Genomic DNA, 18,064 nt, shown 5'->3' with positions numbered 1-18,064 from the left:
ATTTGATCATCTATTATGTTGAGAAAGCATAAACAAACGAGCATTCACATTTTGTGTTTTTTTATATAATAGAAAATAGATATCTTAATGTTAACTGACGCACTAAAATGCCTGACCCTCCATCTACGCAATGAAGGTGAGGCCATAAGGCCATCAACACCGATTATTCATATTTGGTAGCCGAAAAAGTATATAAAATTTATATAATTTTGTACATAAATGTGTATATATACAAATATTTTCGACTATTATTTTGAGAGCGATTATATAATGTCATTTTCTCCAAAATTGTTTACCTAATTATCTTGTGTACTGATTTGACTGTGCAAACATCTTTTGCATAATCAGTTCATAAAATTTAAACCTAAAAGAAAAAAGAAAGATAAAGTGGTCGGAGTTTAAATTATATGCACGGTCAGTGTAGGAACTCTTTACAATTATCAAGTCGCCAAAAAATATCTACATGCAAGCCTCAATTAAATATGAAATTTATAATATTAAAAATAAGAATTACCTACAACATGTAAAAATAACCTGACATATTCCTCTTGGTTGCCCTTCTCTATTTATAGAACTACTTGATAATTTTCTAAAGATTATTATATATGTCAAGAAACCTAGATAATTCAATGTTAGCAGCTCATCTAAGTTCATTGTACATAAACAAATGTTGATTTGACTTGCCTGATAATAAACAAATGCAAACTTATGGAAGACAAACAATGCTTTCGTTTGTGGAAAAACTTAAACTTATGGAGGATGTTTCTTTTAAGGAAGAAGCCGTTGTTTATAATATATGTGGCCATTGGGTTCTCTTTAAGAAAGAAATGGTTGTTTATTAATAGTGATGATGACTTTTTGGATTTTTTAATCGGATGATTCTATTTTATTATACAATATTTATATCTAATAAGGTAGCATTTATTAGAATATACAATTACAATTTTGTACAAAAACATAATAGGAGTAATATTTATTTGTAGCACAAAATGTTCACTTAGGTTTTAAAAGATATATTTGTAAATTAACTTTAGAGTTAGGGTATTCTTACTTTTAGTATAGTATATAATATGATATATGATTTATTGTTCCCCCTAAATATTACGACCGGAGTTTGTTAGATATATCAAAAGTACTAACTTTTAACAAACTTAAGGAAACTACTCGGAAGACTATTTGTGAAGTGCCTTTGTCCCCTTGCCTCCACCCAATTTTGCATTTTATTTTTGTAAGCCTTAGTACTATTTCTATTTTAACTTTTTGCTTATTCTTAGATTTTAGTTTATACAATGTTTTTTCCTGGAATGGAGTCAGAATGCCAGTAATGTTACGTTGTTATTAATCGGGCATTCTTTATCTTTATTTTTTCTTATTATTTCCTTTGTATTCACACTGATAATCTTCAGCATTCTCATCACCGATAATTTCTTTTCCTCTTTAATATGAAGCCAACGCTCTTTCTTGTTAAGGGTTACTGAGGTGAGGTGGGACTAGTTTTGATATCCTTCGATTTTGCAGCGGATCATCAACTGTTGAAAATGCCATTTGGAATTTTGCATTTTAATTAATTTTGTAAGTCTTAGTACTATTTCTACTTTTACTTTTTGCTTTCTCAGTATGTTAGTTTCTACAATATTTTTCTTGGAATGGGGTAAGAGATTTTTGCCTGTTGATGTTAATGTTATATTGTTATCAATTTGTTACTCTTTTTCTTTGTTTTTTCTACTGTTTCCTTTGTATTCACACCGATAATTTTCAGAATTCTCAACACCGACAATTTCTTTTCCTCTTTAGTATGAGGCCAACACTATTTTTTGCTAAGCGTTACACCCGAAACGGCAGCGCCCTTAATGTTGCTCAACCGCCCAACTCAATTGTCGCACTAAGGTGAGGTGAGACTAGTTCTGATATGTTCGATCATGAGCTTGTCTGATTTTGATAAGAAAAGCTAATTCATGAGGCGAAGAGTTGTGAATCTAGTTATATGCTTATATTCCCGAATTGTTTTGCTGCTTTAGGTTTTCCATAATTGAGCATGTTTGGTCACTGTCAAAATATTTAAAACACTTTATATTTTAACTTGGTGATAAATCAAAGAGTAAATATATCAACAGCGCTCACAAAGTTAAAGAAACTAAGACAATTTCAAAATTGGCGCCCAACCATAATTTTCTACCAAACATCAAAATATTTTAAAAAACTCACCCGAATTTTCAACTTCTTCTCTTGTTGAAAGGGGAGAATGCACACATATACACAACAACAGAGAGGAGTAACTATTCCATAGCTCAGATTTTTCATCTTCAACATCAATTAAAAAGGTTAGCCAACCATGATCTTAGCCTCAGTTAGCTAAACAAAGTTTATTTAACTTAATTTTTATATCTGCAATCATGTTTTCTGCTATGGCTTTTTTATGCTTCTTTTCTTCAGTTTCATTCTATTCTTTCTTCTGATTAGGTTTTATGTATATTTTATACATCAGATCTTGAGAACTTGAAAGGAAGGGAATTGAAGGAAAATTACGATCATGGAAAGAGGAAAAGAAATTGGGGGAGAAAGCGAGAAAGGGGGAAAATTCAACTACGAGGTATGTCATTCAATATATATATATATTCATACGTAGTATAACTTATGTTGGAAGGTTTGCATATAGATGTTCGTAACATGCAGCGGAGCGGAAGACAATAACAATTCGAGGCAGATCTTTTTTTATTTAAAATTTATTTACATGTCAAAGACCGGATCTAAGACGTACTTGGTGAAGAGAGTCTCGTTTCAAAAATTTCTTCGATAGTGCGAAGACTCTATGCGTATCCACGCCGAGACGAACCTTGCTATCAACGCTTTGATCAATGAAACCTGCGAACAAATTGAATGAAAATACTATGTTGAATTTTTTTTCAAAAATCTCAACTCAAAGGTAGAAAAACAAGAAACCTTTTTCCTTGTAAGTGTATTTTCTCTCTTGGCTTTGTATTGCACTTTCACTTTCACAAAGTGAGTTTTCTTCTCAAGACTTAGTACGGCAAGTCTCTCCATCATCCTTTATATAGCATCAACCTCCTACTTATCTTGAACCATTGCAACATATTACAGATATTATAACTACTGCCAGTATCTAATACCCACAGTGAAGAATTAGTAGTAGCTAAAGAAACCTTGAAAATATTTTTCATTAATATATGTCTCACCTTGTTTCTTATCCTTTAGAGTTGCAAGATACTCCTTGTAGTTTCTCTTCCAATTTCCTTTCTTCTTATAGTGAAAATATTCACCATCACATACTGACTGCAAGATCAAATATTCCAAAAGCTCTTTGCCAAGCTTGTACCCCAACTTCTCAAGTTCTTCGATAAGATCAATCGCATGATTGACAAGGGTCCAACCGGAGAGTTATCAATGTCCAGTTGTGTATCAACCATCTTCTTAAGATATTCAATGATTGTAGTTGGATCTATATTCTAATGTTTTCTTTGGAGTTCATAACTCAAAAAAGCGAGAATGATGCTTTCAATTTCAAGACATTTTTCCAAGTATTTTTGATAAAACTTGGTGCCCTCAACATCATTCTTTGGTGGGACTATCTTTGCAGGCTTATCGATCACATCAATGAGGTTTTCATGCATGAGAACAGTTCTCAAACTTCTATACCAGTCATCAAAGTTTGGTCCTACCTTTATTGGTTTCAAGTATTTCACGCACTGATATGACAAACATAATGAGAAATCTAAAATATAGAAAAGAAAAAGCAATAATATAAGAAAATATTTACATATCATAAAGACATGGACTTTTATCTAAATGATATTTTCACTAATTATTGTAAACTATTTACCCTCATTATAGTTTGAGAAATCTTTATTTCTGTTAGTAGAATAAAGGAATCCTTCAACAGTATGTATGAACACCTTGAAAGTCAAGTGGTTTCTCACATATATTTTTGAAGTAGGTACTCTTACCAATTGTATCCCCATACAATTTTCTTAAATAGCTCTATGTCAAATAGTCCCCTGGTAGTCAGGTCGATCCTATTGGCATAGTTGAGTTCATCCATCATGATAGCAAAAAACTTATTAAATTTTATACTCCCCGGATAGTCCAAGCGTTTAGTATAAAATTCAATAATTCTTCCAATCCATGAATCTAATGCAATAAATAATTTTAATATATTCTCGAATTATAAGTCTCCTGGTTGTCAGGCCGCTCCTTATAAACAAAAAATAAATAAAATTATTTATTTTGATGGATAGTTTTACAATAAAATATCTTATATTTTATTATTTAAGAACTCAAATTTTAGTAAAAAGGAATTGTTACTAAAACAACTTTTAATAACATGAAAATCAAATCTTTTATAGTAAGTGAATTTAGTTCAAGTTGTCTACATGCTTAGTCCTAAATTAATTTTAATAAATAATTCAAAATTATGTAACGAACGAGCACATGACATAAAAAATAACTCAACATTCTTCTAACATGTTAATCTTTTATATTACATAAAAATAATTCTTGCCAGAATATTATTAATAATTAACATCTCATGGACTAATAACACTTAAAATAACAGTGGAACCTAGTATGCAATTATAAATTATCGTTGTATCTAATACAAAATTTCAAATTCAAGTTATGAACTATCTAAATAGTTTAACTTATGAATACATATTTTATTCACAATAAAATAATATCAACTCATATGCATTCAAACAATTTGACACAAGACACAAATATTATGGTTTGAACTCTTCAAATATCATCTTAAAAATTTCGTTAATAAATTTAGACACGAGAAACCATGGCTTTGATACCACTGAAGGATTGCATATAGATGTTTGTAACACGCAGCGGAAGACAATAATAATCCTAGGCAGATCTTTTTCGGTTTAAAAGTTATTTATATGTCAAAGAACGGATCTAAGACGTACCTGTTGAAGAGAGTTTCGTTTCAAAAATTTCTTTGATAGTGCAAAGACTCTATGTGTATCACACCGAGACCGATCCTTGCTATCAAATCTTTGATCAATGAAACCCGCGAACAAATTGAATGAAAATTATGTGTTGAAATTTTTCTCAAAAATCTCAACTCAAAGGTAGAAGAACAAGAAATGTTTTTTCTTGTAATTGTATTTTTTTTCTTGGCTTTATATTACACTTTCACTTTCACAAAATGAGTTTTCTTCTCAAGACTTAGTACGGCAAGTTCTCCATTATATCATCCTTTATACAGCATCACTTATAAATTCTCTTCCTATTTGGTTGAGGTAATAATTTTCTTAAAGTATTTTTTTTTCCAAATATATATCTTATTGAATTTAACGTGGTCCGTCTGGTCCTTTTTGGACGTTCCAATTCAATTCCAAATATGAGACTTAATATATTCACAATTCCTACTAGAGAAGTACAAATCCCATTCTTAATGGAATTACGTGAAGTTGCCGAAACAGTCCTTTTATGGACTTCATAAAACTTTTCCTAATGGAAAGCTAAATCCCATTCCAAATGGGTGTCATGGAAGTCACACTTCCTTTATGAACAGTGCTCGTGAATCCAATTGCAATTGGATTTAACTCTAACAGCTTGTTTGGAGTGTTGTTACACATCGTTTCATAATGTATTGCATTGTATTGTATTATAGTGTACTGTATCATTTGGTGAATACATTGTTTGGATAGATTGTATCATTTGTTGTTGTTTCATGATATCACGCATCAACAATATGAAGAATAAACTTGCAAAATTATAAAGAAAAAAATATGATACGGGGTAAATATTTTATATAAAAAGGTAGGGTAAATAATAAAATAAAATTTTAATAATAATAAAGGGTGAGATGAGAGAAAAAGACAAGAAAACGATGCAACCACACCAAATCAGTCGTTACATAAAGTGACACATTTCTTCGTTACGTAACAACGAATTTAACGATACACTATAATAAACTTTAAGTAACAACCAAAACAAACATCATATTTAAAGTAACTATACGATATAATACAATAGGTAACTACCATCCAAACAAGCTATAAGTCTTCATTAATATTTTATATATACCTTATATAAAAAAATATCAATTATATATATCACATATATTTATATATTTTAACCAAGAGATACATTTTAATTTTCTATTCCAAATAGAAAAATGGAAAAATGCATAAATACCCCTGACCTATACTCGGATTCCAACTACATACTTTTTCTTTGCGGGAATCCTATTTACTCCCCTAAACTTATTTTAAATGGAATTATTCGCACCCTTAACGCTGACGTGGCAGAGTGTGTGTATTTCACTCTTCCAAAGGAGAGTGAGAAGCAAGAAAAAACGTTTTTCACATTATTTTTTATTCCTTTTTACCATCTTTTCTTACTTTTTTTTTCTTTTCCTTTTCCTTTTTCTTTGTCTTTTTTCTTTTACTTTTTTTTTTCATTTCTTCTCTAATTCCGATGGATATTCATTCATCGACGACTTTGTCTAACTGTTTTTCTTCCATTTTTTCTTTTTACACACAAATTAAAATCTCAAAAAAATCTATTCATAAGCAAAACAAAATACACTCAGATTTGGGGGAAAAAATTCATCATCGGAAAACCTTCCCATGCCGGAAAAAATGATGTATTGATATTTTAACTGAAAAAAGTTTTCTCAGCTTATATTCGTTTTTATTTCTTTTGTTATTCCTCCCACACATAAATTACACTTTCAAGAAAAAATATAAATCTGTCGCTGAAAAAAAAATTGCCGAAACAATGGTGTTTGTGGAATTCCGACGACCACCATTTTATGCCGCCGGTGAACAAAACAAAAAGAAAGAGAATGAAATAACCAAAAAAATGAGAATAATAAGAAATAAGAAAAAAGGATGAGAAAAAGAAGAAAGAATAAAAAAAGTACTAAAAATACATGTGGGGGCGCGTGTAGCTCACCACTTGCCAAGAGTTTGGTTGTCAAGTTTTAGGGTGGTATTTATTTCATTTAAATTTATTTTAGGGGGTAACAGGATTCCCGCAAAGAAAAAGTGTGTAATTGGGAATCCGAGTATATGTCAGGGGTACTTATGCATTTCCCTAGAAAAATTTAATTTGTTTACAATATTAATTATATCCTCTGTGCTAGCAACGAATATAATAATATTTTATTTGAACTAATGACTAAATTTGTTTGACTAATTATATTCTTTAATTTAATTACCAAACAATAAAATAATTAATCCTTTAGCAAAGATCAGAATACTCGTTAGTGTACGACCCCGTAGGTTTAATACTAAGCCGATAGTAAATTGATCATATCAATATACTAATCAAGGGTAGCGTCTAGCAATACTTCTTAATGACTAGATAGAATGAAGTATACAATTTACACTTAAGAACCAGTAGAAGAATAATGTAGTAATTCTTTATGTCCTTATAGCTCTAGGTCACCCTAGGATATGGTTCAACTGTCAAATCCTAATAAGCGACCAACTATGTGTTCATGTCAAATATAATCGACCATTGAATAACCTAAGAAACTCTTTCTTCTATCATTCAATTGCCCTGACCAAGGTCTTAGTTTGGCAGTTAATAATTCATGACAACATGGAGCTTAAACTCATTACCAAGAGTCGACAGATTCTATCTTGATCAATCACTAATTCTACAAGTATTTAATCGTACCCAATATCCTTTCAACTATATCTCTAGGGCCATATGTGTCTAGTATCAAAGAACAACAAATAATTTGTCAATTACTATGACGATCTCAGGTCAAAGGAAACTCTTACATCACATTCTTCAAGAGAATATCATATTGACAGTTTATGGTAATTCTAACCATTAGGAATTATCCAATGAGTAGGTTTAATGATCATATCTCCATATGCATCATCTATCTATGTAATTTAGTTAATGAGATCAACTAATCTTTATCCCATAAAGACGATCACATAAATATTGATCTAACCGGATTACTAATATCCAAATTAATAATCATACGATCAAGAGCAAAATTTAGATTAAATTATAAGAAACTTCACTCTCATTATCATGATCTCTATCACGATGGTAAGTCTCAAAATTTAATCAAGGACCTTATTAAATTAATCAAGCAATTAATAACAACTATGATAAAAAAATATCAAATTCTATATATTTTATATCAAATAACGTTTACAAAAATATGTTCAAATCATCAAATATGAGAATGGATTTAGGGCATATCTACCTTATCCCTAATAATGTTGATTACAATAATGTTATACTAAAAATCTTCTTACACTATGAGGTATGCCATACAATAACTGATGTTTTATTAAATTGATTAACTTTTATTGCTTATACTTGGTTTCTTGCTATTCTCTACGGAGTTCAATTCAAGTAATGGGAAAGAATTTAACAGTGAAGTTAAAAAAAATAGCAATAGAGCAGATCCATCCCCCTTTTAGTGCATAATCAGTTAAAATAATCTATTAAATTGAAGGAAAAAATGAAACTTATTTCGACGCATATGTGGACAAATAAGAAACAAATAATGTTTGGTCTTTTGGCAGGTGTCATTTTCTGCTCTTCGCAAGGACGTTGGTAATGTTCTGGATATGATAGAGAGGTTAAAGAAAGAAGAAAATCAAATAGCTATTGACGAGGATATAATTGAAATGCTGAAATTGGAGCTGGCATTTGTTTGTACATATGTCCAGCTTTCTTATTCCGATTTGGAAGATTTTGAAGATGTAATGACTGGCAAAGGACAAAGGCTTAGAGCTCTGCTTCAATCAATTTTCAATCATGTTGGCCGCAACGTGTTGTTTAAATATGGCATGCATCATGTCCTTCCTTGCCTCAGGTATAATATGTTGCGGAAGCCAAATGTATATAGCGTGAATAAGTCACAACTACTATACCAAAATTATGACAGCCACCAAATAATAAATAAGACAATAAAGCAACAATAAAGGGAACATCAGAATTTACGAGGTTCGGCTAATTTTGCCTACTTCTCGGGCACAACCAAAATTTTATTTCACTCCAAAAATACAAGTGAAATAATACTAAAGAGAGAAGATACAAATGCCTTAAACAGATGAGAAGGCAAATGAGAGGTGTATCTCAATCCTAAACATTAGGCCTTCTTTTATAGGGGAAAAATCCCCTCCAAACTTAACTCCCAACCAATGTGGGACTTTGGCATTTTGCCAAACTTCAACAAATCTCCACCTTGGCAAAATTCCACATTTTCAATTCTCTCTCAATAACAAATTTTGGTTGTGTCTTCATCTTCAATCTTCAGTGTTCAACAATGTTGATCAAATCCAAACAATGTTGAAACTTGACCGCAGTCACCACCTTTGTCAGCATATCAGCAGGATTCTCTGTAGTATGAATTTTCTTCACCGTGACTCCACCTTCTTCTATGATTTCTCGTACGAAATGATACCGAACATCAATGTGCTTCGTCCTTGCATGATAAACTTGGTTCTTCGCTAATTGAATAGCACTTTGACTATCACAAAAAATTGTGATACCTTTTTGTTCAACACCAAGCTCCTTTAGCAATCCTTGAAGCCAAATTGCCTCTTTCACAGCATCTGTAATAGCCATGTACTCTGCCTCTGTTGTAGACAAAGCAACTGTTGACTGCAAAGTAGACTTCCAACTAACTGGTGCCTTTGCAAAAGTAAACACATAACCAGTAGTTGATCTTCGTTTGTCCATATCACCCGCAAAATCTGAGTCACAATATCCAACTACAGACTGATTGTCTTCCTGCTCAAAAACTAACCCGACATCTACAGTATTATGAATATACCGTAGAATCCACTTCACAGCTTGCCAATGCTCCTTCCCTGGATTGTGCATATATCTGCTAATAACTCCAACAGCTTGTGAAATGTCAGGCCTTGTGCAAACCATTGCATACATCAAGCTACCAACAACATTTGCGTATGGTACCTTTGACATATACTCTCGTTCAGCTTCATCCATTGGCGACATAGTAGTACTTAGCTTAAAATGGGAAGCAAGTGGAGTACTAACTGGCTTAGTCTTGTCATCTATGCCAAAACGTTGAAGTACTCTCTTCAAATATTCCTTTTGAGATAAACAGAGTTTCTTTGAACGTCTATCTCTAATTATCTCCATGCCAAGAATTTTCTTTGCCTCACCCAAATCCTTCATCTCGAACTCCTTCTTCAGTTGAATCTTCAACTTATCAATTTCTTCCAAATTCTTGGAAGCTATCAACATATCATCAACATATAGGAGAAGATATACAAATGAACCATCTTTAAGCTTGTGCAAATACACACAATGATCGTATTTGCTTCTCTTGTACCCTTGCCGCAACATAAACTCGTCAAATCGCTTGTACCATTGTCTAGAAGATTGTTTCAATCCGTACAACGATTTTTCAAGTTTGCACACCATATTTTCTTTTCCAGCAACTTTGAATCCTTCTGGCTGAGTCATGTAGATTTCCTCCTCCAAGTTTCCATGTAAAAACGCAGTTTTTACATCCATCTGAACTAGTTCCAAATCCAATTGTGCTACCAAAGCCAACATAATTCTAATGGAGGAATGTTTTACAACTGGAGAAAACACTTCATTGTAATCAATTCCCTCCTTTTGAGCATATCCTTTGGCCACCAATCTTGCTTTGTAGCGAACATCTAATTGGTTAGGAAATCCTTCTTTCTTTGCAAATACCCATTTGCACCCAATTGCTTTCTTTCCCTTCGGGAGATTGGCCAATCTCCATGTATGATTCTGATGAAGGGACTGTATTTCATCATTCATGGCAATCCTCCACTTATCTTCTTCTGAACTTTGGACAGCGTCTTTATAAGTAGTAGGAACATCATCAGCTACAATTGAGGTTGCACAAGCAACCGTCTCTATGAGACGAACAAGTTTCGTTATTGTTCTTTTTGGCCTGCTGGTTGCTATTGATTCAAGTTGTTGTTGAGATTCCTGAGTTGGAATCTCCTCTACTGGCTCTCCTTCCAGAGGGTAATCTTCATTTGTTTCCTCCTCTGCTTCTTGTGTAGGAAAAATAAATTTTCCCTCAAACTCCACCTGCTTAGAAGCACCTTCATTTTGTTTGGTATCTTCTGTTACCTTATTTACAATAGCAAATTCATCAAAGGTAACATCTCTGCTGGATATTACTTTCTTTGTCATAGGACACCATAAGCGATATCCTTTGACTCCAGAAGTAATTCCCATAAAAATAGCCTTCTTTGCCCTTGGATCCAATTTTGACTCAATCACATGATAATATGCAGTTGAGCCAAACACGTGCAAAGAGTTATAATCTACAGCAGGTTTTCCGTACCATTTTTCAAATGGTGTTTTGCCATCAATAGCAGCAGATGGTAGACGATTAATGAGGTGGCATGCATATGTAATTGCCTCAGCCCAAAATTCTTTGCCCAAGCCAGCATTGGACAACATACACCGTACCTTCTCCAGCAAGGTCCGGTTCATTCGTTCTGCCACTCCATTCTGTTGTGGTGTATGTCTAACAGTGAAGTGTCGGACGATGCCATCATTTTCACAGACCTTATTGAAATGATCATTTTTGTATTCACCTCCATTGTCTGTGCGAATACACTTGATTCTCCTGCCTGTCTGATTCTCCACCATCGTCTTCCATTTGAGAAAAATTCCCAACACTTCATCTTTGCTCTTCATTGTATACACCCATACTCTTCGGGAAAAATCATCAACAAAGGTTACAAAATAGTGCTTCCCACCCAATGAAGGTGTTTTGGAAGGACCCCAAACATCAGAGTGTACATAATCCAAAATGCCTTTAGTATTATGGATCGCTGTACCAAATTTGACCCTTGTCTGTTTCCCTTTAACACAATGCTCACAAAACTCCAAGTTGCAAGCCTTTACTCCTTTTAACAATCCTTGATCTGATAGAGTTTTCAAGGATTTTCCTCCAGCATGTACCAAGCGCATGTGTCATAGCTTGGTTGCTTCTGCCTCTTTGTCGTCACTGGATGTTACTGTCGCTGTCCCAATAATTGTACTGCCACGATAGCGGTACATATTATTATTCTTCCGATTAGCCTTCATTACCACTAGTGCACCGGAGCATACTCTCATCACTCCATTTTCTGCAATGATTTTGAACCCTTTTGATTCTAGGGCTCCCACAGAGATGAGATTCTTCTTCAAATCCGGTACATATCGAACATCTATCAATGTTCTGATCATTCCATCATGGTTCCTTAATCGTATTGAACCAATGCCATATGAGGTAAGAGGGCTGTTATCCGCTGTGTGGATGACTCCATATTCTCCTTCTTGAAATTCCACGAACCAGTCCCTGTTGGGACACATATGATAGCTACAAGTCGAGTCCATCAACCATATGTCTGATGATGTTGATGACTCTGCTGTAACTAATGAGAAGTCTGAATCATCACAATCAGCTACATTTGAATCCATAATAGCCTTTCCATTGTTATGTTTGACCTTATTCTTCAACTTCGGACAGTCTTTCTTCCAGTGCCCTTTTTCTCGACAAAAGGCACATTCATCTTTGCTGGGTCTGGATCTTGACTTGGATCTTCCCTTCTTTGTCCTCGTTTGATTTTGAGGACGACCCCTCACAAACAGTGCTTCTCCTTCTCCGCCCTTCTGTTTTTCTCGCTTTCTTTGTTCATAGCTGTACAAAGCTGAACAAACTTCTCTGAGAGAAATTTCGTCATTTCCATGGAGTAGAGTAGTTTCAAGGTGCTCGTACTCATCAGGAAGTGACGCCAACAACATTAAGGCCAAGTCACCATCATCATAAGTTGTATCCATATTTTGCAAATCTGTGACCAACTTATTGAAACTGGTGATATGTTCATTCATCGTGGTACCAGGAACATAGGTGAAGTGAAACAGTCTCTTCTTCATGTACAATTTATTTTGACTGTTTTTCTTCAAAAATTTATCCTCCAGTGCTTTCCATAATTTACTTGCTGAAGTTTCCTTTGTGTATGGATATTTCTGCTCTCTAGCAAGGTAGGATCTAATGGTACCGCAAGCAACACGGTTGATAATTCTCCAATCTTCTTCTCCAATAACATCTGGTTTCTTTTCTTCAATGGCCAGATCTAGCCCTTGTTGAAAAAGGACATCTAGAACCTCGCCTTGCCACATCCCAAAATGTCCGGACCCGTCAAAAATTTCTACCGCAAATTTCGCATTTGACACAATTCTTGTCATAAGAGAAGATGCCAATGATGACGTATTGTTGACACTTGATGTAGATTCTTCTTGTTTATTGTCCCCCATATTTGACACAAATATTATTTAATAGCTGACGACACAAATCAAGATTATTTCCTTTCTGATGTAGAAGATCAGACTAAGCTGCAACTACAGAGCATACTCAGACAGAACCTTGACTCAGTTACCAAGATAAATCTTTTCTGATGTGGAAGATCAGACTATGCTGCAACCACAGAGCATACTTAGACAGTACCTTGGCTCTGATACCAATTGTTGCGGAAGCCAAATGTATATAGTGTGAATAAGTCACAACTACTATACCAAAATTATGACAGCCACCAAATAATAAATAAGACAATAAAGCAACAATAAAGGGAACACCAGAATTTACGAGGTTCGGCTAATTTTGCCTACTCCTCGGACACAACCAAAATTTTATTTCACTCCAAAAATACAAGTGAAATAATACTAAAGAGAGAAGATACAAATGCCTTAAACAGATGAGAAGGCAAATGAGAGGTGTATCTCAATCCTAAACATTAGGCCTTCTTTTATAGGGGAAAAATCCCCTCCAAACTTAACTCCCAACCAATGTGGGACTTTGGCATTTTGCCAAACTTCAACATAATATTTATATCAGCTCACGTCGTCGTTCTGAATCAAGTGCCACCATGACTCAGGAGCATTTGCACTTCCTCCTCTTGAGTCTCCACCATCTATCCAAGTATTGTTCTGAGCAGGCTTTTCCTTTAATGACTGAATATGAGATTCTTCAGAATGTATGTGGCAACATAAGTGATTTCCATGGGTTGATAGTGAATGGTTGCGTTGAGCATGATATTGTTGAAAGCGTCTTACCTCAGTTTCAACCTATGGCTGAGAGAGTTGGACACTTCCTTTGGAATGATCGGATTGATGGAGACTCTCGACTCTTCAAACTAGCACATCTACTCTTGAAGATTATTCCAATTGAGCTGGAGGTTATGCACATATGTTAAACAAGTTTGAGAGCTTCAATGTCAACAGAAGTTGGATGCTTCATTAAGCAGCTCCTAGAAACCTATCCAGACATTCTTAGGGGATATTTGATTCATCTACAAGAGCACATGGTGAATTTAATTACCGCTAACACTTCAGGGGCTCGAAACGTTCATGTCATGGTAGAGTTTCTATTAATCATTCTCACTGATCTGCCTAAGGACTCTATTCATAATGGCAAGTTGTTTGAATTCCTAGCACGTGTTGGAGCACTTACCAGGGACATATCAACTATTGCTCGTGACATAGAAGAGAAATCAAGGAATGAAGAGATTACCAATGAAACAAATAGTGCAACTCTAGGCTTACTCGAAAATATTGAACTCCTGAAGAGAGAACTCAAAGATGTTTACCTGAAAGCCCCAGACTCATCTCAACTCTGCTTTCCCATGAGTGATGGACCCCTGTTCATCCATCTTCAACTTAGACATTTAAATGGTTTGCTCAATTCCAATACTTATTCGGTTGCTTTGATAAAGGAAGAAATCAAGCTGATGAAAGAATATCTAGAATTCATAAGATATTTCTTGATGAATGTTGAGCAAGAATTGTACAAAAATCTCTGGGCACGTGCTTTAGATGTGGCATATGAGGCAAAAGATGTCATTGATTCAATTATTTTAAGAGATAATGGTCTCTTACATCTTATTTTCTCACTTCCCGTTGCCATAGAAAAGATCAATTTTATCAAAGAAGAGGTCTCAAATTTACTTGAGAAGATTCCTAAGAACAGGGGCGTCATTGTTGTGAACTCACTCAACAAGCCAGTTGACCGCAAGTCATCAATAGCTGGTAAAATAATCGTAGGTTTTAAAGAGGAGACTGACTTGATAATTAGAAATCTCACCCGAGGATCAAAAATGCTAGATGTCATTTCGATTACTGGAACGCCGGGTTCGGGTAAAACAACTTTGGCACACAAAATGTATAATGATAAGGTTGTTTCTAGTCATTTCGACATCCGCGCATGGTGTACGGTGGATCAAGAATATGACGAGGAGAAATTGTTGGAGAACCTTTTTAATCAAGTTACTGACTCAATTTTGAAATCCAGTGAGAATATTGATGTTGCTGATGAGCTACGGAAACAACTATATGGGAAGAGGTACCTTATTGTCTTAGATGACATATGGGATATTGCAACATGGGAAGAGTTGAGAAGAATTTTTCCTGAAGTTGAGAAAGGAAGTCGAATTATTTTGACGACTCGAGAAAAGAAAGTGGCTCTGCATGCACAATGCCACAGTGATCCGCTTGATCTTCGATTGCTAAGATTAGAAGAAAGTATGGAGTTATTAGAGAAAAGGGTCTTTGGAAAAGAAAGTTTCCCTGATGAACTACTGGATGTTGGGAAAGAAATTGTCCAAATTTGTAAAGGGCTTCCTTTGGTGGTTGATCTGATCGCTGGAGTAATTGCGGGGAAGGAAAAGAAAAGGAGTGTGTGGCTTGAAGTTAGAAATAATTTGCATTCCTTCATTTTCCAAAATGAAGCATATGTGATGAAGGTTATAGCATTAAGTTATGACCATTTACCAGATCCCCTAAAGCCGTGCTTACTTTACATTGCAGGTTATGGGAAGGACAGAGCGATTGAAGTCGGAACTTTGAAAAGTCTTTGGTGTGGCGAAGGACTTGTGCAACAGACAGAGATGAAGAGTTTGGAAGAAGTGATGGAGGTTTATCTGGATAATTTAGTTTCCAGTAGCTTGGTAATTTCTTTCAATGAGATAGGTAGAGACCGGACTTACCAAATTCATGATCTTGTGCATTACTTTTGTTCGATAAAAGCAAGAGAGGAAAAGTTGTTTGGCTGGATACGTTCAAGTGCTCCATCATCATCTTCTTCTTCAGATCTGATGCCACGTCAAAGGGCCATTGCTTATGATAAGAAACACTTTGGGCACAACAATTTTGTCCTGTTCGATTCAAAAAAGAAAAGGCATTCTGGTAAACACCTCTATTCTTTGTTCATAACTGGACAAAAGCTGGACAACCATCTTTATGATATATGTCACCTAAGACACTTGAGGCTTCTTAGAGTGTTGCAACTGAGTAGATCTTTTATCAAGGTGAATGATTCTTTACTGAATGAAATAAGCACATTGGTCCATTTGAGGTTCTTAAACATTACGACAGAAGTTAAATCTCTGTCTTTGTGTTTTTCAAATCTCTGGAATCTAGAAACTCTGCAGGTAAGAAACGATGGACCAGCCTTGGTACTACTACCGACAATTTGGAATCTTGTAAAGTTGCGAGTGCTGGGCATACATAATTGTTCTTTCTTTGATTTGGATACAGATGAACCAGTATCGATAACAGAGGACTCAAAGCTAGAGAACCTGAGAATATTAGGGGGACTCAAACTTTCATATTTGAAAGACACGGAGGATCTTTTCAAAAGGTTTCCCAATCTTCAAGAGCTTAGTTTTAATCTCAAAGAATCATGGGATTGTTCAGTAGCGCCATATTGGTTCCCGAAGTTGGATTTCCTAAATGAACTAGAAATCCTCAAAGTAACTTTTGAAAGTTCAAATACATATGATAGTGTGCCCTCTGTAGAGACAAATAGACTGTGGGATTTTCACTTACCTTCAAGTGTGAAAATATTGTGTTTGTGTAAGTTTCCCCTGACGTCCAATTCACTATCAACAATAGCAAGACTGACCAAGCTTGAAATGATGTACCTTGAAGACGCAATCATCAAGGGGGAAGAATGGAACATGGGGGAGGAAGACACCTTCCAGAAACTCAAATGTTTGAGGTTGCAACGAGCGACTCTTGCTAAGTGGGAGACTAGCGAGGAATTCTTTCCTGCGCTTGAGAAATTAGAACTGTGGGAATGTCATAAGCTTGAGGAGATTCCGCCTTGTTTTGGGGATATTTGTTCATTAAAAAGTATCGAACTGTGGAAGAGCCCTCAACTTGAAGCATCTGCTCTGAAGATTAAGCAAGATGTTGAAGATATGAGTGGGGATATTCAGGTCCTTGTTTATAACTGATTAAGTCTTGAGCACTTTTACCCTGGGAAAATATGTGAGTATAGACAACTTATTACCTCCTTTATTTCATTTTATGTGGCAGAATTTGACCAGTGTAATTTTCTTTTGCAGAGAGCATGTAAGGAATATATCCAGCTTTTGAGGCTAAAGATGAATCCTCATACACCTATTGCTATTTCACTCCTTTTCGTTTACTCTGTTGTGTGGTGAATGTTGTATTGATATCGGTTATTACTGTATAACTTGTCTAATTTTCCCACTTTTTCTTCATTTTGTATGCTTAAAACAGGCACGCTAGTTATGTATTCGATAATTTGTTTTTTCAGATTGTTGTTTTTGTGTACTCTCTTTTCTTTTTTGGCATGGCTTGAATTGTTTACATATACATGGGATTCCTGGCTCTCTGCTATGATGGGATAAATTACTCAGATACTGTAGAAAATTGTCTTTCATTGCATCAGATAAATATATTTCACCACTAGTTGCTATGTGTCGTATCTTGACCTGCTATTTCAACAAATGTGATGAGTACTCTCAGTTTTTCTTCTTTTATAGAAAATAACTATAGTTTTAAATTCACTATAATGAACAATACTGCTACATCTTCTGTTTTCCCTTTTACAAGTGAAATCATTTTTATTAATGTACATCAATATGGTGTTAAGTGTACATAAAGGTATTACTAAACAATTCTTTTCTGTTAACCAATTGTTTTCTGTACAACTACGACAACAACTATCATTGCGTATTGAATAGATGGCTGCCACGTGGCAATTTAAAAGGTGGGTCCGTTGGTCCATTAGGTGCAAGGTATTAAA

At 34.7% G+C, this 18,064-nt stretch overlaps 1 protein-coding gene and 1 long non-coding RNA gene across 2 annotated transcripts; both read left to right on the top strand.

Annotated features, from left to right (window-relative positions):
- The first annotated feature begins 1,315 nt into the window (after positions 1 to 1,315).
- On the top strand, positions 1,316 to 3,417 carry LOC142175182 (uncharacterized). The gene is made up of 3 exons (XR_012704343.1): positions 1,316 to 1,572; positions 1,795 to 2,321; positions 2,486 to 3,417. It is a non-coding gene; the product is annotated as an uncharacterized LOC142175182 (long non-coding RNA).
- Positions 3,418 to 13,814: 10,397 nt separating this feature from the next.
- LOC142179536 (putative late blight resistance protein homolog R1A-3) lies at positions 13,815 to 17,571 on the top strand. The gene is made up of 2 exons (XM_075250113.1): positions 13,815 to 17,280; positions 17,358 to 17,571. The coding sequence occupies exon 1, from the start codon at positions 14,226 to 14,228 to the stop codon at positions 17,244 to 17,246; it is 3,021 nt and encodes a 1,006-aa protein (XP_075106214.1). The 5' UTR covers positions 13,815 to 14,225; the 3' UTR covers positions 17,247 to 17,280; positions 17,358 to 17,571.
- Positions 17,572 to 18,064: the final 493 nt, after the last annotated feature.

The sequence above is a fragment of the Nicotiana tabacum genome, chromosome 3, assembly GCF_000715075.1.
Source record: "Nicotiana tabacum cultivar K326 chromosome 3, ASM71507v2, whole genome shotgun sequence".
NCBI classification, from domain to species: domain Eukaryota; kingdom Viridiplantae; phylum Streptophyta; class Magnoliopsida; order Solanales; family Solanaceae; genus Nicotiana; species Nicotiana tabacum.
The sequence above is the reverse complement of the archived record's forward strand: the minus strand, read 5'-3'. Positions and strand labels throughout refer to the sequence as shown.

Coding starts and splice junctions, on each gene's coding strand:
- LOC142179536 (XM_075250113.1), top strand. CDS start 14,226: ATGTCAACAGAAGTTGGATGCTTCATTAAGCAGCTCCTAGAAACCTAT.